This window comes from Alosa sapidissima, chromosome 1 (assembly GCF_018492685.1).
Source record: "Alosa sapidissima isolate fAloSap1 chromosome 1, fAloSap1.pri, whole genome shotgun sequence".
Taxonomy (NCBI): Eukaryota; Metazoa; Chordata; class Actinopteri; order Clupeiformes; family Clupeidae; genus Alosa; species Alosa sapidissima.
In genome coordinates, this window is record NC_055957.1 from 45,269,018 (window position 1) to 45,291,878 (window position 22,861).

General features: G+C 41.5%; 3 protein-coding genes across 4 annotated transcripts; 1 reads left to right on the forward strand and 2 right to left on the reverse strand.

Moving 5' to 3' along the window:
- The first annotated feature begins 1,456 nt into the window (after nucleotides 1-1,456).
- On the forward strand, nucleotides 1,457-5,770 carry LOC121716763 (RING finger protein 212B-like). Its single transcript, XM_042102508.1, has 13 exons — nucleotides 1,457-1,593; nucleotides 1,966-2,066; nucleotides 2,166-2,218; nucleotides 2,354-2,428; nucleotides 2,554-2,660; nucleotides 2,751-2,799; nucleotides 2,896-2,924; nucleotides 3,035-3,078; nucleotides 3,232-3,256; nucleotides 3,384-3,447; nucleotides 5,222-5,282; nucleotides 5,387-5,423; nucleotides 5,625-5,770. Exons 2-13 carry the CDS (start codon nucleotides 1,967-1,969, stop codon nucleotides 5,695-5,697), a joined length of 717 nt encoding a protein of 238 aa, XP_041958442.1. The 5' UTR covers nucleotides 1,457-1,593; nucleotide 1,966; the 3' UTR covers nucleotides 5,698-5,770.
- Nucleotides 5,771-9,247: 3,477 nt separating this feature from the next.
- Nucleotides 9,248-15,108, reverse strand: homeza (homeobox and leucine zipper encoding a). 2 transcript variants are annotated; one of them, XM_042104211.1, is made up of 3 exons: nucleotides 14,613-15,108; nucleotides 13,180-13,283; nucleotides 9,248-12,776 (listed from the first exon to the last, which is right to left on the reverse strand). In XM_042104211.1, exon 3 carries the CDS (start codon nucleotides 12,737-12,739, stop codon nucleotides 10,685-10,687), a length of 2,055 nt encoding a protein of 684 aa, XP_041960145.1. In that variant the 5' UTR covers nucleotides 12,740-12,776; nucleotides 13,180-13,283; nucleotides 14,613-15,108; the 3' UTR covers nucleotides 9,248-10,684. The 2 variants fall into 2 exon arrangements, with proteins under 2 accessions (XP_041960145.1, XP_041960154.1); XM_042104220.1 differs by lacking the exon at nucleotides 14,613-15,108 and adding an exon at nucleotides 14,386-14,589.
- Nucleotides 15,109-15,296: 188 nt separating this feature from the next.
- Nucleotides 15,297-20,546, reverse strand: dhrs1 (dehydrogenase/reductase (SDR family) member 1). The gene is made up of 9 exons (XM_042108570.1): nucleotides 20,381-20,546; nucleotides 19,767-19,910; nucleotides 18,269-18,412; nucleotides 17,951-18,030; nucleotides 17,427-17,559; nucleotides 16,682-16,825; nucleotides 16,499-16,568; nucleotides 15,957-16,037; nucleotides 15,297-15,852 (listed from the first exon to the last, which is right to left on the reverse strand). The coding sequence occupies exons 2-9, from the start codon at nucleotides 19,908-19,910 to the stop codon at nucleotides 15,716-15,718; spliced, it is 933 nt and encodes a 310-aa protein (XP_041964504.1). The 5' UTR covers nucleotides 20,381-20,546; the 3' UTR covers nucleotides 15,297-15,715.
- Between the last annotated feature and the right edge of the window lie 2,315 nt (nucleotides 20,547-22,861).

Below are 22,861 nucleotides of genomic sequence, written 5' to 3' on the forward strand. Positions count from 1 at the left end.
TGGATATGATGTTAACTACCATTCTAGATATTCCACATAATGGTAAAGTTAGTTAATGGAAAAGTTAACATTAACAGCTAACATCGCTAACGTTAGCAATATTAGCTCGCTAACATTATCGATAGCTAATTGATAACATTAACTTTAGCTAATTCTAACATGATGGTTAGACTGTTAACAAACAGATTTGGTTAACATTACATTATAAAAACAGTATTTTATAACTAATTCCCGTTTACTAAAGGCTTTCTTACCTTGGATATGATGACAGCAGAGTTTGTACAGCTTAGGCTACACAGTCGGATGCATGACAAAAAGTGACGGTTGAAGTCACTGTGGTTGGAGTTCAAATGTCAGTCCAGGGTGGGGGATGGGTATTGCTGTGTGCGCATGCGCATATCAAGATGCGATAAGCATCCGTTATATTTAAAGTAGCTTTGGCCTCACACATTTTTCATGCACATAGTGCAACCCAAAGCGCTCCACACAAAACATTGACACATAAGGCAGCATAGTCGACACCTTATCTGTGACGCCAAAACATAAACAAATATATTCACACTGTTCTCCATTTGGAAAATAAGTAATGTAATCTAGTGTATGGATATGTATGCTACCATATATGGAGACCACAAATATGTCTGCCACATATTCACACATAAAGTTCTCCATATATTTAGAAAATAAGTAGTGGAATCTAGTGTATGGATATGTATGCCACCATACATAGAGACTACATATAAGTCTGTCACATATTCACACATAAACTTCTCCATATATTTGGAAAACAAATAATTGGATCTAGTATATGAAGATATATAGCATCTTATATGGGAAATTAAAATATTTTGTATGCATGTATGGACATATAGCTTTGAATATATGTTTGACATAAATATTTGAATCACATATATGTCCATAAAAGTAAAATTATAAGTCCCTGTTATTTGACATATATGTTCATATATTGCCATATATCACATTTTTGTATGGGGGATGCTGGATTTGTTTTTTGTTTTTAAAGATTGTTCATCAGATTTGAAGATGCCCTAAATAGTTTGGAAATATACAAGAATTGAGATCTTTCTGGATCGGATCATATGCATATGCAAAAACAACTTGTTTTTTATTCATTCTGATGGCCCACTTTTCTGTGATGTGAGTTTGGTTTATAGTTATAATTGTTTGGTGTGTCAATTGTGTCCCCGACCATTCTAGGATTTCGTATAGCCTACAGACACCTGTATTCGTGTTAACTTGACAATATACATGTAGGCCTAGGCTACACCAAAGACTAAAACACCCAATTAAAATAAATAGTATAAGTATAATAATGAAATAAAATATTCACAATAACAAATAACGCTATAACGAATTGACGAAGTATCGACATTAGATGTTAATTAATATTAGGCCCTCTATGACTCTGGACCAGACATCAACTCTGGACCCTATGCTCTGGACACATGTATCACGTCACGTGGATATTAAAAACAACACAACTTCCTGGGCTTGTCAGTCTGTTCAGGAGCAGGCTGGAGTAGGACTTTACAAGGTATTGGCTAGCTCATTTTTTAGATCAGTGTTTTGCAGGTGAGTAAACTGGCATTAATTCGGCTCAACAGCAAATAATTTTTTTTTTCTATGTCCAAGTGTCAACGATTTCTTTTTGACAACTACTGACCACGAGCTAGCTGATAGCCTAGTTTAGGTTAACGATAGCTAACGTTATTTATCTGATGGCTAACATTAGGCTGTTGAGTTAACTACGTTGTTTACGTAGTTAAGTTAATTATCTGTTTTTGAATTGATTTGAACCAAAGGACAAATGGATGAATCCATTCACATATTTTTTTTAATTGATCAAACTAATTGGCCTTGTAAACTAGCAAACATGGCTAATGAATAGAATTCCTTTGCCAAGGTATGTCTGTCTGATGTCTGTCATGTCTTCTGCATTACTAGGATGGACTGGTTCCACTGCAACAGATGCTTTCGCAGGGAAGGGAAGCATTTTGCAGTCTCCAGCTGTGGTCATATTTGCTGTGAAAAGTGCATCAAGCCAAGTAAATGCTAAAATAATTTGGCTAAAATGTAATGTTAATTCCCTAGTATAATGTTAGCTAATTGGTGCCAAACTTTAAGCGACTCTCTTCTCCTTTTAGAGCAATGCAGTGTTTGTGGAACTGGCTGTAATTACTTACCAATATCGAATCAGGTCAGTAGTAGGGGATTTTTTGAAGTCATTGTTTTATGAAAAATGTGCAATAAATTAACAAGTGTGTTACAATTTCTCAAACATATTTTCCATATCTGGGTGGGGGGGGGTCTGCATTCCACATTATCTGGAAAGATGAAACCACAAGAACAGGTCTATTTCCGAGATCCAGTGAAGCTCATTCAGTCACGCATGGAACACATTTCACAGGTCTCTTTTTAGCCAACACAAACCTTCCATCTAATCATTGGCCTCGTAGTCTGCAAAATATTTTTACGTTATTATTTTGCACCATTAGATGTGGGATGACAACACAATGTTCTGTGATTGCCCAGATTGCTCAGTTCCAGCTCAAACAGATGGACAGGGTTATGACTTACCACAAAAAGAAATCACTGGAGCTGGAGAGAAGGCTGAAAGAAGTCACGGAGGAGTGTTACAGGTGGAGATGTAACCTTTGCTATCCATTGTGCTAAAAGTTCTAACTACCCCTTCATGATTCTCAATCTCATTCTCCCTTCCAATGGTTTAGGCTGAAGAAGGAGAATACTGAACTTAAGAAACCACTTTCACAGTGGAGGGTAATACAAGTTGTAAACAGTTGTTAATGTAAAATATGTTATTTTTTTTTGTGCCATCACAGTTGTGGTCACTAATGGATGTTTTCAATCCCAAAGGTATCACCAGGAAAGTTTCAACATAATGGGTAATCGTATTCTTTGTTTTATTTAACATTTCTGCTTTCTGATGTTTCTTGTCTTCATGTCTAGTACACATTTCAGTGTAACAGATCAAAACTGCTATTTATTTGTGTAGGACCCCTCAAAGGATGTCCTTACCCATCGCTGTTACATCTCCAGGTAACAACTCTTCAACATCTTCTTTTGATAGATCAGAGTGTTAAATTTTAACCTTTGCACTTTTGTCCTCTGATTATTAATTTCTTGTGGCCTGTACTCAATACTCGTTAGTACTAATATTTATTTATTTTTGTTTGTTTGCCATTTGCCCAGTTACTGCTGGTCAACAAAGTGTAAGGTAAGCCTAAAGATAAGCATAAGCTTAAAGAGTACATTCATTTACATACAGAAATGACTTTATGATGAACTTAAACAGGAACTTAAACATGAAGTATCAATTGACATGTGCTGCTTGTTTATTGAAGTCGTCAAGGAGCTGAAGATACTCTGGAGAGATTCCGAGAAAGGCAGACAAGATACTCTATGCATGTAAGTACGCATTTTCCTGAGGGGTTTTCCAGAAAGGAGGTTTAACAAACACTGAGATAAAACTTAACCTCTGGGTTGTCTGAACCTGTGGTGACTAAACCCGAGCTGTCGGTTCCAAAACACCGGTTACCAGTTAGTTCAATCAACCCTGTGTTAGATAACCTAGAGTTGTGCGCGTTCACGGCGAACTTATAAAGGCATCATCTATTGAGAGTGAAACCGGCGAAACGAAGAGCACCGTATTTTTCAGAGGCGGAGTAGTCGAGGCTTACGAGGAGGAGAGAACTGTAATAACAAAAAAAGAGCAATACTTAAACGTCTGCGTCCGAGACCTTGCTTGGCAGAGAATAGCCTAACTGACCACTGAAATGCGTAGGCCTACGTTTAGGATAGCCTATTTAATGTCAAAAGCACAATTAAATAATTCAGTGGACATCGTAGGTTATTGTATTGACTGCTTTAAATTATGCTTTCTTAAACTAGCCTACCTTGTCACAGATTGAGTGGGCCATAGAATTCTTTGAGAATCCCAAATGTAATTTTCTATTTTAACGCGGGTTCTGCAGCTGTGGGCCAAGTTAAACTTTTGCGCCTCCATCATCGGAAGGGTGAAGAATGTCGGAAGGCATGGGTAGCCTATTAGACACATTTCGGTGCACATTTGGAAAATTTAATAGGCTAAGTGATTCTGACCTGCCAGTTGGTGAAATTATACTCTAATGATCCTCGTGGGTTTGTGTCCAGGAAAACGAATGAAGTTGCGCAGGAACTGCTTTAGCGCAAGGCAAACTTTACGCACCGACCGACAGCTTGCCGATTTGCTCTGCATCTCCAATACTAACGTTACAAAAACTCCCAGTCGGAGAGCGATCATCGATGCACATAATTTCAAGTATTTGGAGAGAGGCAAAAAGTGTAGCCTACTGAAAAACTATTTTATCCCAAATGCCATCGGCATTCTTAACCAAACTAGTGACAACGCGCATACCTGGCTGAGCTGTTATGTAGTCTATATTTAAACTTATTTATTCATTTTTTTCCTTTTTTTGTAGCCTACTGCACTGTAATTATATCTTCAGTGTGTCTGAGATGTTTTTTGTCCATCCGATGTCTGGTGAGCCAAAGGCAAATGTCCTATGGTGTTGGCTAGCTAAGATTTATTTTATTCTATTCTAATCCATGCGTAGCCTAATGTAGGGATGGAGTCGAGAATGCTTTTCAAGTAGCCCGGCCCAATTTAGGATTCAGCGGAAAAACTATAGCGCTCTTGAAAAACTCGTTTGGAAAAGAAAGGATGGGCTATCATGTGTTGTCGTGGTGTTTTGTGCTTCTTTGTCAATCGGACCTTCTTCAAAATGAAACGTCATTGTGTGACAAGTGTAAAAATAGCGGCCTGGTTGAACATGCACTGAAATAACCTGGTAGGTTTTGTTCAGGTTATGTTCGGTTAAGTTCAGAGCCTATGTTACCATAGTTACTTACATTGCCTGATAATTTTTGAGCTTTCTGGAACTGAAATCCCAGGTTTACCGTTTACTCTGGGTTTACATACCCAGTTAACTTCAGAGCCTATGTTACCATAGTTACTTACATAGCCTGATCATATTTGAGCGTTCTGGAACTGAAATCCCAGGTTTACCGCTAACTCTGGGTTAACATACCCAGTTAAGCCAGTAAACCTGCTTTCTGAAATACCCCTCTGTAGGGCAACTTGGGCAGGGAAGACTTATTTACTTAAGCATATATGTGTAATGTCCATTCTCTCTGGCTGAAGACTCCACCAGGCTCTGTCACCTCAGTGTCCAGTCTTGGCTCTTTCCATGATCAAGGACTCAGTGAGTATAGTACCTCTGTCTTCTGTTGGGCCAGTCAATGTCCTAGACTGTATACGTAGTGTGTGTGTCTGTGTGTAGACTTACCCGTCTGTTTTTGTTGACAGGGACTCCAACCTCCGTCTCTGTGCACACACCCACAAGGTAATACTTAACATTTAGAAACTGCAGAAAATCACAGTTCAAGTTCCATTTATGGTTTAGTCTACAGCTTTAGTTCAATATCCTTCGTTCAAATTGCTCTGCATGTCTTCATGAGGGATAAAATATCATTAGCTATTGAGCGCGAATGTTAACTATAGTAAATTATTGTAACATGCTGAACTATCTGTTCCCCACTTGCAGGTCAGACCTCATGACCCCGATTTTCCAGTTCCAGTTTCAGCATGGGTCAACCCGGCCCTCTCCTAGACCATAGATGAAATGACCAGACCCCTGGTAAACACTAAACCATGAGTCTTGATGATACAAATTAAAGGAAGACATCAGCATTTGTCATTGTGTGTTACTTTCTTGACATATTCAGTGACATGATCATACTCATTCTTAGGGTCTTACTTGCATGTTTTCAGTTAACTACTGTATGTCTAATTGGTAGTTAGCTTGCTAGATAGTTGCTCTGTAGACCAGTCAATCTGTCTGTCTGTTTACAGGTGTACAAGCCAGCTAACTTGACTAGTGTTGCCAAAAGTCAGGAAATTCTGTTGATATAGGCCACATGCTATTATAGGCCAAATTTAGTAGTGTAGTAGACATCTACGTAAGGAAATCTATGACATGAAAAAAGCATAGTTGAGACAAAAAGGTGAACAAAGTAAAGTTTTTTTTAATGGTACATTGATATGGTATACCTGCTTTTAAAAGGTGGAAAATGTTCTCCACATAACAGATACGTGTTGGTTGTAGTCTTCGCTCGTGGGCCACTGACAGGACCGGAAATGCTGCTTTATCCCATCTAGTTGCAGTTTTCTAGCCTGGCTAGCGCCACCACTTCTCAATGAGACGTGGTCTGGGAACCAAACGTTCATTTTCTCGTATTTGAAAAAAATGCCCAGATCCGTTTATTGGGTGCCACGGATGTCTATCAAATGCGTCTGTGCATAGCTCATCATCGTCTTGCTTTCCCCCCTGTTCTGTGATTGGTTCCCTATCTCAGGCGAAAATTTGCTCAATGGTCTCCAGGCTGCCTTAGCAGCGTGAATCAAATCGCGCGCAAGGCAGCATGGGAACACCCAGGCTAGCAGTTTTCATTTATACACTGGAATACCTGATTCATCTCTCCTTGCTCATCTCCTCCCACGTTTTTCCATGAAAAGTGCAGCTTGCCGTTCTGAGCTCCCGTGGCTGAGTGAACATAGTGAAGAGAGTACGCCTAAAACAGAAGGGTCATTCCACGCCAACTCAGCCACCCATGTACATGACACCTCTCAGATTTTGCTGAAAAGCAGTAAAAATATGCCTTCTGTTACCAAACCAGGGAATCTGAAGTTTCAGGTCAATATCTCAAACGGTTTGCCCGTGGCATCCATTTGAATTTCGGGTGCCACGGCCGTAATTGATACATTGGAATTTCACATTTCATCTTTTGCCATTTTTGGAAGCCCATAACGTCTGTTCTAATAGTGGTAGAAGGCTGGAAACTGGTGTGGTAGTTCATTGTAGCCTGTACTACACAATTCTGGAGGCAGAATCAACATTCCTTACTGTTTGGGTGAGAGGTGGGTCACCAAAGTCCTAAAAAATGTTGACGGCATGTGTGATTTTTCACTTTTTGGGTGGCCTTGGAGAGTGACAGCGGCAAGGAAAAACTCTTACACTATGTAACATTCTTGTTATTTAGTTCTTTAAAAGTTTGATGGCGGGTCTCTTTCATGGGGGATAAGGGGTTAATCCGTGACAGTCTCAGTATTTAATTGTTTGCCATCACTGAGCATAATACTAAGTTATTTCCACTATTTTCATGCTTTATCATCACTAAATTCTCCCTGATCTACATTCCAGACTTCTGGAAACAATGTCCAAAATGCATTATGAAGAATAAAATTCATATTATGGAGCTTCATAGTCAAAAATGTTATTTCATTAAAAGAAAGAACAAATATGTATCTTTATCTGGTATAAATCCCATTAGGATAATCAAGTGCCCACATGGTCATTTGGGGGTCCAAATATGGGGTTCCAAGAGTCACCTCTGCCGAAGAGGGTTTTTGGACCCCCATAAAACCCCCGCCAGTGGTACCACACCCTTCAAATTCATTTTGGCAAGAGCAAGGTTCCCACATATAACAAATAATCCTGTTTAGAATAAAAATTGTGGAATCATTAATTGTGGTGCTAAGGCCACCCAAAAAGTGAAAAATCACACATGCCGTCAACATATTTTAGGACTTTGGTGACCCACCTCTCACCCAAACAGTAAGGAATGTTGATTCTGCCTCCAGAATTGTGTAGTACAGACTACAATGAACTACCACACCAGTTTCCAGCCGTCTACCACTATTAGAACAGACGTTATGGGCTTCCAAAAATGGCAAAAGATGAAATGTGAAATTCCAATGTGTCAATAACGGCCGTGGCACCCGAAATTCAAATGGACGCCACGGGCAAACTGTTTGAGATATTGACCTGAAACTTCAGATTCCCTCGTTTGGTAACATAAGGCATATTTTCACTAACCTGACTCTAGCCAGATAAATTTCGTTCTGCTTAGCTCCGCCTAGCTTCACTCACATCCATCTGGGGACTCTTCCATTGAGAGTGATTTCTGCAACCGATTTTATGGTACAGCCAATCAGGACGCAGGGCCGGAGTTTCATAGATGTGACAGCGTAGAAGCGACTGTGAGACTGTTATTAGCGTCATGGGTTGGCTTCGATGTGAGTGGTTGAAGTAGCACGTCAATAGATGACAGACAAGTGGCTTATTCAATCATATGCAAGTATTTTTCGATTAGGCCCAGCCTTCTGAAGCAACACTTCAATGGATCGGTTCCAGATGGATGAGTGGAGCTAGGCGGAGCGAAATTCATCTGGCTAGGGTCAGGTTATATTTTCACCGCTTTTCAGCAAAATCTGAGAGGTACCATGTACATGATACCCCGATTTGGCTGTTTTCACTTGGAATGACCCAGACGCTAACGTGTTTGTACATATGCCCCAGACTGGCTTGACAGCAAATGAGGCTATGACCTTGTCTGAAAAATAAACATTCAACAACTCTGTCTTGGCAAATCCTGACCTGATTGGTAGGTTCAATGACCATAAAATACACACACAACATACATTGATTCAAAAGTTAACCCACTGGAACTAACCAATGCTAGGGATTCCACCGCAGAGTTACCTGTAAGGCCGACACATTTTGGCTTCTGTTCTTGAAAAGAGAAGTGCATGTTTTCCTAAATCTGAGGAGAGCTCTACAATAAATGCAGAGTCTGTCTACTATTAACAAACTCAACCTCCTTTTGCATTACTATTCCAAAGTCATCTGAGTTTCCTATCTAGAGCCAAGGCCTTGCTGACAGTCACCTAAATAACTGGTAAGTATTACAAGAAGTCCTCTGAGCATTACTGATAGTACTTGTCAACACAAGTTAGGATTTCTGAGAGAAGGAATGAACTATCAATCTTGTTCTCCTCAAGAACAATTCATTTTGTGCTGTCCCTGATTACAGAGATGGTACTAGATTCTAGACTCATGCTTAACAGCTTATTGTGATGTAAAAGTCTTCTCATATGGTGTTGCCCTTTTAAGCAGCTGGCCCACATGTATAACCAGAAAGGAAATACTAATATGGGGTCTTTTCACATCAGTGCTTAAAATATGTAAACAGACTAAACATGTCTGTTTATGGCTACTTCAATAAATGTATTTAATAATGACAATTTAATAAAATATAAATATATTGGTTCTATATTCAGTATTCATTGTATGGTAAACATAAAACATAACAGACCAAATACAGACAGTGCATTCAGTCCAGTTTATTACACCAAAGAGCAACATTAGATTAATCTACTACAAAGAAAAAAAATACCTCAGTGAGGTTCATTTGACAGCAGATTCTACAAATGCTCAGCACATCACTTCAATTTGCCATCCTCATGAACTAAGATTACCACATTTCTAGTAATTGTTTACATGAATTAACCTCAAAAATGTATGGTATTGTAAGAAAGAACCAAACAATATTGCAATATTGATCTGCAACTTGGGTGAGAAATTGTAAAAGTGAACCACTAAGCACTGAATTGATGTGTTTATCATGTAATAGACTCTAATAGACACAAAACTATATACAATAAATAACCATCAGGCCTAAAGTTCAGTGGAATGCAATTAACCCCTAGGATGATATTCAAGAAATGTACAGTATTAATTAAAGCAGCACTAAAATGGACCAAAAACATTTTTGTCAAGGTCAAAGTGAATACCATGGTCAGCTCTAAATATGCATTTACTTTGTAACTTTGCAACCACTAGTATCAAAAGTTCCAGGTGTTTTCAGGGTTCTAAGAATTCACAGTAATTGATCAATTGATCACATGACAGGAAGGGAAGACTTAAATTCTGAGGCGTTTTCTGTGATCCAAAAAGTTATATTTCTCATAACGCAGACTCATACGTAAGGCACACGTTTATTTTTGCAGCTTAAATTCAAAGGGTATTTCATAGAAGAAAGAGTGCTTTGCACCTTTTTAGGGGTAGAAACAAGAACTTTCAGGGGGAAAGAACAATTATTAAAATAAGTAAAATAACAAAATATATTTTGATCTAAAGTTTGTCCATATAATCATCAGGGCTTGCACTAATCACTTCAAGTGCAAAATGTCTTCATAGGACTAGATGATTAATGGGACTGAATTGCTTGTCTTAGGAGTTGAAAGGAATGAGATCACACAAAGGTAAAAGTCCAAACTATCTCAGTCCTGCTATCTACAGAACTAATATACAGTACCTGGGTAGGACCAACCAGTGTGTTTAACACTCTAAATGTAGACTATATTAAGTTAATAGTAAACTGTAACAATTATTTGGGTCTAGCTCTAAAACAACAATAATACATACAACCAAAGAGTTACACAAATGTGTCAGGTAAAAGAAAACAGTGCACAGCAGATCATTTTGCCCATTCCTGACAGCACTGGCTTATTGTTTCAACCAGTTCAAAATATGTAATGGACATATACAGCACTCATTCATTCTGTATTCAATGAATCTTTTACTTGGAAGACCTAGAGGGCCACAGCAGCTTAGTACAGTAAAATTAATGCAGTATTGTCCAAAAGCTCAAAATGCATTTGCCTGACAAGCCCCTATCCCTGCATTGCTGGAGGAGAACAGACAGCCAAAAGAAAGAAGAAAAAAAATCAACCTGAACAGTTGGGCGGCCAAGGCCTGTATGGTCAGTCAGTAACACGGAGTTCAGAGGGCTTTGATTCTTGGTCCTGGGATGCAAACCAGTCACGCACCTGCTGGTAGCTCATCTTTGACTTCCGGCAGAGAGCATCCAGATCTTTCTCCTGCAGCACTCCTGTCTGCTGGTAATACAACTCGAGTGGTTTGATATCGGGAGAATCCGCTGCTGTTGCTGCTGCTGCCGATGCTTTGGTGGTGCTACCTCCTTGAGACTTGCGCTTGCGGCTACCGCCACCCCGAGAGCCCCCACAGCCATTGGTACCCGCTCCTCCTCCATTTTGCTGCAGTGCGATTTCTGCCAGTATCTGTTCTCGGAGGCCCTTTACCCACCGCAGCTGCCCGTTTTTCACGGCGTAGCGGGTGTCGCCAAACCACTGGATGACATCGGCACGAGGCAGGCCGGTGAGTTCGACCAGCTGGGTGTAGTCTTCGCTCGTGGGCCACTGACAGGAGAGGAAATGCTGCTTTAGCACATCTAGCTGCTCTTTTGTCTTGCGAGGACGGCCAGCTGCTGTGAGCTGAGGGGAGGAGGAAGGGCTGGAGGCAACTGGAGGGTTCACTTTGGCTGAGGATGTCACCTTTTGAGAAGGCGGGCCGCTGGTTGAAGACCGTTTGTGAGGTAATGCCGCAGAGGCTGGCGGAGGGGTGGCGGAGGGAGACGGGGACGAGGCATTGGTTGGCAGCGCTGTGGGCGCCTCTGGCTCAGAGGGCTCCCTGATCAACTTTAGGGGTTGGTCCTGGTCCCTTGGCACTTCCTCCTTGGCTTTCGGCTCCATGGGTTCGTCCTTCGGTATGCCAGCTGGCGGCTCATCTGCCGAATCTTCACTCTCTCCCTTCGTTATGGTGCCTTCACCAAAAGCCTCCAGGCGATTGGACAAGAAGTTCTTAAAGAAATCACTTTCCCTCGCACCATTACGGACCACCTTCCCACGAGGGAGCGCCTTAGGGTTGATCCCATTCGCCTGGTCTCGCGGCTTGTGGGCCACTAGCGGTAGGGGCTGGAGCTGCTGAGATTCTGTCGGGGTGGCCGGCTGAGGCTCACCCTGACCTCCCTTAGGGGGCGAGGTAATGCCTGGTCCTGCACGGCCGTTCCTGAGCTGGTACCGGCTGTCACTGAACCACTTGCGGATATCGTTGCGGCTCAGCCCCGTCTCCTCTTGCAGGCGCCGCAGTTCTGCCTCATTGGGCCAGTTCTCTTGCAGGAAGCTGCTGCGGAGCAAGGCCAGTTGTGCTTTGGACTTCTTGTAGCGACCCTGCCTCTGTTGCTGAAGGCTGAGAGGAGACTCTGGGGTACCCGGAGAAGTGGCTGTGATGGCAGGTGTGTCCACTGGGTGGCGGTAATAATACGAGTCCTGTGGGGGTGGAAGGGAAGAGCGGAATTTTGGCACACTGGGAGGGTTTGGGGACTCTGGTTGATCATACCTGACTCTTTTTGCTGGGTTCTTCTGAGGAGAGCAATGGGTTGTAAATCCCTTCCTTATGTCCTTGTCCTCCTCAGTCTTCCCCTCATCCTCACACTTGCCGATGCGCTCTGGTCCTGCCAGCTTGCGCCGCGTCTCCTCTATCTCCTCGGAGGTCCAGCTGATGCCATACTTAATACGCTGCACCATGAACCAGACTTTAACCTTGTCTAGTGGCAGAGCACAGAGGCAAGCCAGCGTGCTCAGTTCTCGTGACGTAGGATATGGGAACACATTGAACGCTTGAACCAGCTCTGGGACAGTGTCCAGCTCTCGAGTTTGGTCGGACTGTGTCCACACCAGTTTGAGTCCCTCTGACACCAGAGGGAGGCAAACCACAGAGTTGTGGTTGGTGCTAAAGCTGACGACACCGCCACTGTCACCCCCATTGTGTTCTGCCACGGTGTGATCAGAGGGCGACCGGAGCTTGCCATTTGTGTTGTGATAATGGGAGGCTTTCAGCGGTCGAGGGCTGGTGTGCTTGCCGTCTCGCTCTTTGTTTGACAAGGATCCCTTGAGAGACTTTGCCTTCATGTTCCCATCCAGTCCAGTTTGTTTGTCAAAGTCGCCGTGTGTCTCCATCGGTGACGTGCCACCGTCTTCTCTTTTGTTTGTTTTCCTAGGGGTGGAAGAAAGAAAGAAAGTAAGGAAAAAAATAGTAGCAGAACATGTGATTGTAAAATAACCTCAACATATGACCAGCAATGGATTTTTTTTCTTCATGTTGTGAGAGTGACACAGATGTTTGGCTGAGTATAAAACGTCATTGTCACGCTGCCACATCCTTTGATGAGGAAGTCTCGCAGCCAACTTCTCACTTGAAATTTTACAGATCTAACAGCTGTGTCCCCTCCCCCTCGCCTCCTGACCATCCCACCATGAAACCGCTTGTAACCCTCTCTCTATGCTTCCCACCCCTCCCCCACTTTCACCAGACTATGGGGGACAGACTTTATTGGGTACAGGGTGGATTCGGGTAGAGTTGGGTGGGGGTCCCTTTGCTTGCCCCCGTCTTTGCTCACCCCTTTCCCAGGGCCTGTTTTGTCTCCCTTTCTCAGTCCACACTCGGCAAACGGTTCAGCATAACCTCTAGGGGGAGGAGGTGTGGTGCTTTTGGTCTTCCAGTCTGAATTCAAAAAGAGAAAGGGTTTTAAAACACAAACAGATCAATAGTTGGCTGTCTAAATATCTTGTCAATAGCTACAGGCAGATCTGTGATGAACTCCTATTAAGGAGTTGCTCCTATTCATCAAAAGTAACTTGATCACTAGTAACCTACTTTAGTGTTTAACATCACACTATTTTGGCCGTTTGGAAAGCTAGAAGACCCCAACTTATTTTTGATACAAGTCTAGGCCTACATTATTTAGACAGAAGAAGCTCAACGAGACTGTGTCCTTTGCCACCTGGACTCTAAAATATTGTTATAACACAAGCAAGTCAACTCTTCTTGGCTAGTTGACCTACTAACAAGCTGTAGGCCTACATGAATTGAAAATGGCCAAAATGTCCTGTGTAACGACATCAACACATACATCTCATTATTCATTCATACACCTGCTACATTCATTCATATTCAACGAATTGTAGGCTACTAACTCGCATGAAAAACAGAAAGCTCAAACTCTCTTGTATGGATGAGGAGTTAACGTTAAACCCTAACTTAGTCTAACCTGTAACTGCATCTCTCCATTAAAAAGGGAAGTTAATCAATAAAATAATTTTACTGAGATAAGTTTACAGTTGAACAATATTCAAGGAGTGAAACAAACCAAGTGCTGTTGGTCTACAATTTAAGTAAAGCTTTGACCACGTTCACTGGATGAAAAGCGTGTCATATATTTTACATCAATTCGATTTGTTTACGCTTTCTAGCCAGCCATTAACTAAACCAGAATTCTGCCAAAGACATGCGCGTTTTCTTCACTTTAGTGATCTTTTCGCCACTTGGTCCGGTGTTTAAACAATAAATGTCAACAACAATGGCAAACGTCACTTGATAATGGCATCTGGGATTCGTAAAACATATCACTGCATTTGAGGCAGGTGTAACTGTTTTCCATGATTTCAATTCAAATTGAGATAGCCAGCCAACGAGTTTAGTTTCACGCTGCTCTAAAGCTAGCTAATAACAGCGCATTGCTAAGCTAAGCTTTAGAAGTTTGACGCAGTTGGCAAATGAGGTTGTGTTAACAAATTGTATCCAAGCTAATTAAAATTAACTTTACCGTCCGTCTGGGTCGAACATTTCTAAACGCTTTCCTGAGAGAGCACTTAACTTCGTGTGTATCCAACAAAGACAGTGGCACCCTTTTAAATGTCTATGACAATACATCCCATCGATCTCGCAAACTTGGTCTTTGTGGCGTAGTAACTAGTGCCTGTGGTCCGAAACGGCACAGGCGCAGTGCCACAGACACGCTTCAGTACCACCTACAAAAAAAAACGAACTTACCTCAAAATAAATCAGCCTTTTCACTCTGTAAAGTCCTAACAGTGTGGACTATTCTTCGTCTCCGTAATCCAAGTAGTTAACAGTGATGAAGACAATGCTGCTGCCGCTGTCTGACCCTTATGTCGCTTGCCCTCTTCGAACCTTTTCCCCGAGCGATTGTCTCGGACAATAATTCCAGTGTCCTCCACACCAGATAAAAGATAATCTGAACAAACTTAATCTAATACTTCACTGTCCTGTGCATTTCATTGAGAGCACAGCTTCGTTAAAGCTACAAACACATTTTATCTCAAGTGTGTTAATATTAACTACACGTATTGTTTAGCAGCCCTTTGGTCCGTTGCGCTTTTGTTCTGGCAATCCCAAACTGTTTTTCCCCCTGTCCGGCCAAATCGAGGCTAGGCGGAGAATCAGGAAACTCACAGCCTAGGCCCCGTATCGCCTTCAGTGACGAAGCTAAGGGTGTGTGCCAGCCCATGCTGGGCAAGACGAGGATTGGATGAACTAGGGCAGTGGCAGGAATGGTCATTCGATTTAAGACGAATCCTTTCAACTTGCGTAGTCTGTCGCCATCTTCACCTTAAAAAAAATGGTTGTGTCAAAAGCTTTCTTCGTTTATTGCTGACAACAAAATAGTGATACAACTTTTAAATAATAATAATAAAAAAAAAACAGAGCAAATGATTTTCTTAATTTCCCACTTTTATTTTTCGCCATTATACGAGTAGGCTACAACTGACAAAAATTGTAGGCCTAATAGGTGAATTCTGAGATCTGTAGGCTAGCCATACAGCAAATTCTTATATCAAACTTTATGGGTAAGCCTAGGTTTTCTGTAGAAGGCACAACTTGGGAGGTACCCTATAGTGTTGCATTGTTATAATATCTCCAAAATCACGTGATAATAAAAAGTTGTTGCTGTTGAGCAAGATGATTACTTCATATTGAAAAAAACATACAAATTAGAAAACTGTGAACATGTCCTTCCATTTCACCATATGAGAATGTGCACACAACATGAAAATTACCAAAAAGTATTAGTATTGCACTTAATAAATTCAGTCAACAATCCCAATTGTAGTTTTACACCACCATGTGTTCACTTAGAAACGTCCACTTGCTAGTGTGAGGATGAATCGAGGTACACGAAGGAATGACGGAGTGATGGAGGACAGCCAAGACAGGTAGGGCACCTGAGTCAACGCAAACTTCAAGGATGTGTAGTCAAGTACATTGCGTCCTGAAACGGTCAGTGTTGGAGGAAAGAAAACATGCTTTAAAATAATGCTATAGCAGGTTGCCCTAAAGCAAGGTAACTGATATTCAACATAAAATTAATATTACCATCAACATCCTTTAAGTTGTAACGTCTCGCCAGGTCACACGTCATTAGAACCTTTCCCGTGAGGGACATCAGATTTTGATCTTGATGACGAAGAGGAAAATGCATTAATACATATTGATAGATAGATAAACATTTAATTTATCCTGGGGGAAAGGTAGGCATCCAGTAACTTATGACACACACACACACACACACATACAGAGCTGTGAGTTTATTTACAAAGAAATAATCCCATTTTCTTTAGTTTGGTGATGACGCTATATTATTCTGCTCTTAAGGTAGCTGCTAATACACTGCACATATTTATTTCTCATTTATACCACTCTAAACCACCTTATGTAAATCAACTGTATACTACTGTCTACACGGCACTATATTTATTGTCCTGTCTATGCACCACCTGCCTATACTTTGTATATCACATTGCACTTTTCTGTTTTTTTTTGCACTTCTGGTTAGATGCAAACTGCATTTCGTTGTCATAGTACTCTGCACAATGACAATAAAGTTGAATCTAATCTAATCTAATCTTACACCTTACCTTTGGCCAACTCAACAATGCATCTGCCACTTAGCTCTGTAGTCTCTCCATTTTCAAACATATCTTTGAACTGTTAGAGGAAAAGAAAACAAATATTAAAGATTCTGCAATGTGACTTTAATGCTTGGCCTTCCACATAACACATTGGGAGTTAATGGCCACCTGCCAATCAGGCTGCCTTACCTTTGGGTCAACCCCGAGAGGTTGATCTTTCTCGAGTACCATCTTAGAGATCATTTCAGTCTGCACTGCACCTGGCCACAGACTCACGGACGCCACTCCTCTGCTCTTAAGCTCCACTGCAGTGTCTGCCGCAAGCCTGTCACACTGTCACAAAGAAGCAGTACAAAACACAGGTGGATGAAGTCAACTCAAAGTGCAGGCTGTCTGTCTAACAGCCATTTCACCCCTGATAATTGCAATATACAGCAAAACTAGCAGGGTGTCAATTTATTTTCATCAAATCACTTTCTCCCAGATACTTGTGATGCGCATTGGAGAATACACCATCTACTGTACATACATACAAATACATTACACACACACACACACACACATACACATACATGTTGTAAGCCTGACTATTGCTCCAAGCCCAGTTTTTGCACAGTGAATATGGATCAGGCTCCTTCAAGATAAGACAGACATACTTTTTGCTGCATGCATACTGATAGCAGATTAGCAAGCAATCAGATAGCAAATTTATTCTGAGAAGGAAAAAGAAATCCTCATAAATAAATATTTTTTTGACAAAAAACAAAAATTCAATTCCCATCACGGTTAGATTTTTCATCATTGTTTACATTGTGAAAAGATGAATTTTAGATATCTTCTTCCTCATCTTTACCTGGGGTGCTAATAAATGTAGAGGGCGCTGTATATGCGCTAATAATAATTAAAAAAATATATAGTAGGCAGATGGACTCACAGCAGCCTTGCCAACTCCATAGGGAACATTGAAGAGATAGCGCAGTCCTCCCATGGAGGAGATCATAATGATTAGGCCCTTTCCCTGGGCCACCATCAGTCTGGCAGCATAGACAGAGCAAAAGTAGTGGCCTCTGCAGAGTTTAAGAATAAGTATTGACTACTTCAGAAAGAAAGAGAGAGGATGTACTATGGTCTTTAATAAGGTCAGTAAAGTAAGATTCCTTCGTGTGGCCATAATGGATCACATTATCAAAAAGCAGGAGATGATGTCTCACAACAGAGTTGATTTGTAGTATTGAGAGGTACCATCTCCTCATATGACCGTAGTGAATCACATTATCTAGAGGTGATGATGTCTCACAACAGAGTTGATTTGTAGTATTGAGAGGTACCATCTCTTCATATGACCATAGTGAATCACATTATCTAGAGGTAATGTTGTTAAACAATAAAGGTCATTTTGTAGTATTAAGGGGTGCCATTTACCGTCATCATATTATTATTGTTGACTAAATACAATACCTCAGTCCTGTGTTGTTAATTGTATCCCACATGGATGGATCAGTTTCCCAGAATTTCTTTCCCATGTTGTCAAATATCACCTGTAATATGAATCACTCTTGAAACCATTGAACAGTTACCAATAGTTACTACTGTATACTGAACATGCCAATGCACTGTATTAATATTATCCAAAGTAGTCACACTTTATTTATTTTTTTAGCAGATTGGGTAAAAGTGTCTTACATTTGGTATATGGAGGTCCTCTAAGCCTAAAGGTCACTTTTGGGTAGAAGTGCCTCACATTTGATATATGGAAGCCCCTCCAGTGTCTCTTACCTGTACTCCAGCATAGGCGTTGTTTACCAACATGTCCAATCTGCCATTTTGCTCCTCTTTTATTCTTTCAAAGAGTGCCTCAATGTCACCCTCTTTTGAGGAATCACATATCACTGGTATACAATTGCCTCCTCTTTCTTTGACCTGTGAAATAGAGTAGCCAAGTCAGTGTTTCTCAACCAGGGTGCCGCGACACCCTGTGGTGCCGTCCGGCATCCTCAAGGGTGCCGCAGAAACGTGGCAGACACTAGGCTAATAAAATGAAATTGAAATGAATTAATGCATAATTTTGGAATCTTTCTTCTAGCTTTATCACGCAGTTAAGTAAGTGGAGGCCACATCAGAGAAAATAGTTCAGATTATTTTTTCTAACGTTGAAGCTGCAATCATGGTTTGGAACGTAGCCTGTATGACATCTACAAATATTTACAAGCAGCGCTCAATAGTGGATTAGTTGTCATAGCGTTGTGTCGCTGTTAATTAGCCAGCAACATGGACAGGTTTTTGAAAAGAAAAGCTCCAGAGTCTTAACATCATCTTCTTCATCGTGTGGTCATTCAGTGAAGGAGGTAGAGACCTAGCAAGACTAAGAAACGACAGTTTGATGACAATTACCTCACGTTCGGATTAATCTTCCAGGGTTGTGTAGTATCGCGTTACAAGTAGCCTAATGCACATGAGTAAAAAAGTATTTTTTTCGAGGAACGGCAACTTTCCATATCCCTTTTTCAAAACTGTACTTCTACTTTCACTCAAGTACTTTTTTGAGCAAGTAATATACTCTTTACTCTGCTACATTTTCAATTGCCTTTCGTTACGAGTAGGCCTACAAGTTTATTATCGGAGGAGAAAGTATCTTGAGGGAGAAAAGCGCACCCCTCCCTCGGTGCACAAAGGCGTGGGAGAAAAGAAACAGGGCTTCAGAATGCATCGTTACGTTGCCCCGCGATTATAAAAGTAATGACTGGCCTAACCATGTTGTAGCAGCCTACTACACTACTACTACTCTATATATGAGAGTGGACCAGGAGCTCTATGTGTGTAAGTAATCCATTCCTGCAAGAATAGAGCGGTTGTGTGCATCGTCTCAGACCCAAGTCTCTCACTGAGTAAGTCACACTCCTGTGTGTGTGTGTGTGTGTGTGTATGTGTGCGCGCGTGTTGTAGTATGTTACATGCGTCATGCTTTTGTTGGTCTTCAGAGACAGTGTGTGTATTCTAATGATAATCTACATTGGAAAAAAAAAGTTTATCATTCATGATTGAAAAAAGGTTGAGAAACACTGGCCTAAGTAAAGGTAGCCTACAGTCATCTGTACCTAAGTGTCTCGAAACATGACTCAATTTCACTATCCATTTTTAGTTATGCAATATGCCTAACATGATACATTTTAAATAACTTTATTGTATAAATGACAATTAAAGCACACAGATCTGCCCATGGCCTTTGTACTCTGTAGGTGTATTATGCAACATGGAGTCTGGCCATGCCCCTTACCTCAGCTGCAGTGTGCTTCAAGGTGTTCTCCTGGCGACCAGTGATATACACTGTGGCTCCAGCTTCTGATAACTGCAAAGCGATACCTCTACCGATACCCCTTGAGGCTCCCGTTACCAAACAAATCCACCCAGACAGCGCCATCTAGTGGATGGAAAAATACTGTGTGAGGCAGAACTGGACTAATCTGAATTAAACAGCGCCAACCTGGGGAAGCGCGAGCCTATCGCATTTCGTTGCTAATTTATGTGCTCGCCTTTTGTACCGTTATGCAAGTTCATTTACGTAATTTTCTAATGCACTGTAGAGTGTAGACATACCTAAATTAACAAATCAGGACTTCAAATTACGCTAACAACAACATAGGCCAACAACAAAAGCTGGGACTGACTGACTGAAAACACTGAAACAAACACAAATCTAACATTGTCTGATTTGTACAAGCATGAACGATTGAGGAATGTTCAGAAAGCCTACGTGAGTTATACACACTAACGATATTTAAATGCAGATGGTGACAAATAATGCATGACATTCATTCGCCTCAATAATGCTCCTAGCCTAACTAACGTGAGGCTACATTAAACAAGTAGGCTAGCCATACAAGCTCTTACCGTCGTCAACTAGTCGATCAAATTTTAGGCTACTTCTGATTCCTCAGTAGGCTACTGTTCCAAAATGCGCAATCAGAGATGACTAAACAGAATAGGCTTGTCATTGCCTTTTGCCAGAACTACATAACTGTGTGGAAGTTCACCACTGATAAGCAAACACCACAGCCCGCCTCTCTACCGTAACATTTGTAATAAGGCCGCTACATTTATTGCAATGAACATTGGATTATCTTCAGATGAAATTGGCACTGATTAATTGTTGACTGTAAGATGCTGCGACACACACACGAACAACAAAAGTTTTCATTTGGATTTAATATCCCAGTGTCTACTACAGTCATTACATCTTTTACAAACTTTACAGTGATTTTTATCATTTGTTCTGAGTCTGCCTAAGTTTGACCTCTGATCCCATGGCAGGTCCTTCCACTAGTGTTTGATGGAGTTGTGAAGATTATTTGTACCCATATTTAGTGGACAAATTTTAACAACCGAATTGGTGCCCTCAGAGTGTCAGATACACTGAAGAAGGACAACATTCCTGCCTTGTAGTCTAGGTAAACGCCTACTTTTCCTGAGTTCACATTTGTAGGAAGAGATAGGACAGTTTCTATGTTATTGTGCCAGAATGAATGGGCTTTACTGGACAGGCTTAGTGTCCAGGACTTGTCATTGTGGCCGAGGCCACTTTCATGTCCCTTCCCTTTCCTAGTGATTTCTCTGTAGGACGTACACTCCTATGCACAGTCCATGGCGCTCTGTCCACTCTGCCTCCCAGTAATGGCATCCTCTCATGGCCTCCTGGCAAAGCACCTGGGGTCGCATGTCAAACCTCTCATGATTTGATGATTTATGTTGTTCTGTCGGAGCATAGTGTCGGTTTCTGTGAATATGATCAAAAAAATCTTGCCAACTGCAGCTTTAAGAATGTTTCAGAATGCCACACAGCTACAGGCAACGATGGGCAGACAGAGCGAGATGTCACTTATGCTGAACTCACATCGTTGCAAATTTCATGATGATGTATCATTCCACAAAATGGTTTGTGTTCTGTATCATAAAGTTATTCAATAGGCTTAACAATAAACATATAGCCTTAACAAAGAATTGCTGTTAGGCTTATCATTTTGATCTGTAAAAAATGTCACATGCAGCCATGCCTAAATTCTGCTCACTGCACATTTATTAAAGGCTATTATAATATAATATTCAATGTTCATTATTGAATGCTTAGCTGGAATGATGATTTTCCATATAATCTTTTTTTAAAGGAGAATTCCGGTGTGATATTGACCTAAAGTGTGTTGAAACATGATACCGAGTGTGAACGTATAGCTCATCTCGGCTTGTCCCCTGCACTCAGAAATCTGGCGCTAGTTACCCGATGCTAGCAACAGTTTTTCGATGGGGGTGCCTCGGGCATCGGCCTAGCCATCAAAAGTCAAAGTCAAAGTCAGCTTTATTGTCAATTTCTTCACATGTTCCAGACATACAAAGAGATCGAAATTACGTTTCTCACTATCCCACGGTGAAGACAAGACATATTTTACCAATTTAAGTCCACAGACAAACATAACATTCAAGTAAACAAAAAAGTAAGTAAATAAGTAAATAAGAGGGCACATATAATAATGAAAAAAATAAGAGCAGCAAAATTTGGTTGAAATTGTGCATAGACAGTCAATAAAATACTAGTGCAAAGTCAGGCCAATAAAAGGCTTGGGTAGTTCTGTTTGACCTAAGTAAGAAAGAAAGTGGCATAGTGGTGCAAGTTATGTAAGAGCAGCAGAAGTGTTGTGTTTTCAGGACAACAACAACAAGTTGTAAAGTGTACAAGTGTGCAAGTGGAGTAGTGCAGGCGGCCATTGTGGGTCCAATGTCCAGGATGTTATGTAGCTGAGGGTGGAGGGGGGAGAGGAGGGAGAGAGTTCAGCATCCTTACAGCTTGGTGTATGAAGCTGTTGGTGAGTCTGGTAGTGCGGGAGCGCAGGCTTCTGTACCTCTTCCCAGAGGGCAGTAGATCAAACAGATTGTGAGCGGGGTGACTTGCATCACTCACAATTTTGGTCGCCTTGCGGGTGAGGTGGGTGGTGTAAATGTCCTTCAGAGAGGGGAGTGAAGCACCAATAATCCTTCCAGCTGTGTTCACTATGCGCTGCAGGGCTTTCCTGTTGTATTCAGTGCAGCTTCCGCCCCACACAGCGATACAGCTGGAGAGGATGCTCTCAATGGTGCCTCGGTAGAATGTGGTCATGATGGCTGGTGGAGCACTTGCTCGCCTGAGTTTCCGCAGGAAGTACAGGCGGCGCTGAGCTCTCTTCGCCAGTGATGCAGTGTTGGTGGTCCAGGAGAGGTCTTCACTGATGTGCACCCCCAGGAATTTGGTGCTGCTCGCTCTCTCCACCACAGCACCGTCGATGGTCAGTGGCAGGTGTTGGGTGTGACCTCTCCGGAAGTCAACAACAATCTCTTTGGTCTTGC

Bases quoted from the DNA above. Each gene is read 5' to 3' on its own strand.
- LOC121716763 (XM_042102508.1), top strand. From the start codon at position 1,967: ATGGACTGGTTCCACTGCAACAGATGCTTTCGCAGGGAAGGGAAGCAT. The intron at 2,219-2,353 runs GTCAGTAGTAGG...TTATCTGGAAAG, and splicing joins ACTTACCAATATCGAATCAG to ATGAAACCACAAGAACAGGT. The intron at 5,283-5,386 runs GTGAGTATAGTA...TTTTGTTGACAG, and splicing joins TTTCCATGATCAAGGACTCA to GGACTCCAACCTCCGTCTCT.
- dhrs1 (XM_042108570.1), bottom strand. From the start codon at position 19,910: ATGGCGCTGTCTGGGTGGATTTGTTTGGTAACGGGAGCCTCAAGGGGT. The intron at 18,413-19,766 runs GTAAGGGGCATG...TCTATTTCACAG, and splicing joins TGAAGCACACTGCAGCTGAG to GTCAAAGAAAGAGGAGGCAA. The intron at 16,569-16,681 runs GTAAGGCAGCCT...TTCCTCTAACAG, and splicing joins CTCTCGGGGTTGACCCAAAG to TTCAAAGATATGTTTGAAAA.
- homeza (XM_042104211.1), bottom strand. From the start codon at position 12,739: ATGGAGACACACGGCGACTTTGACAAACAAACTGGACTGGATGGGAAC.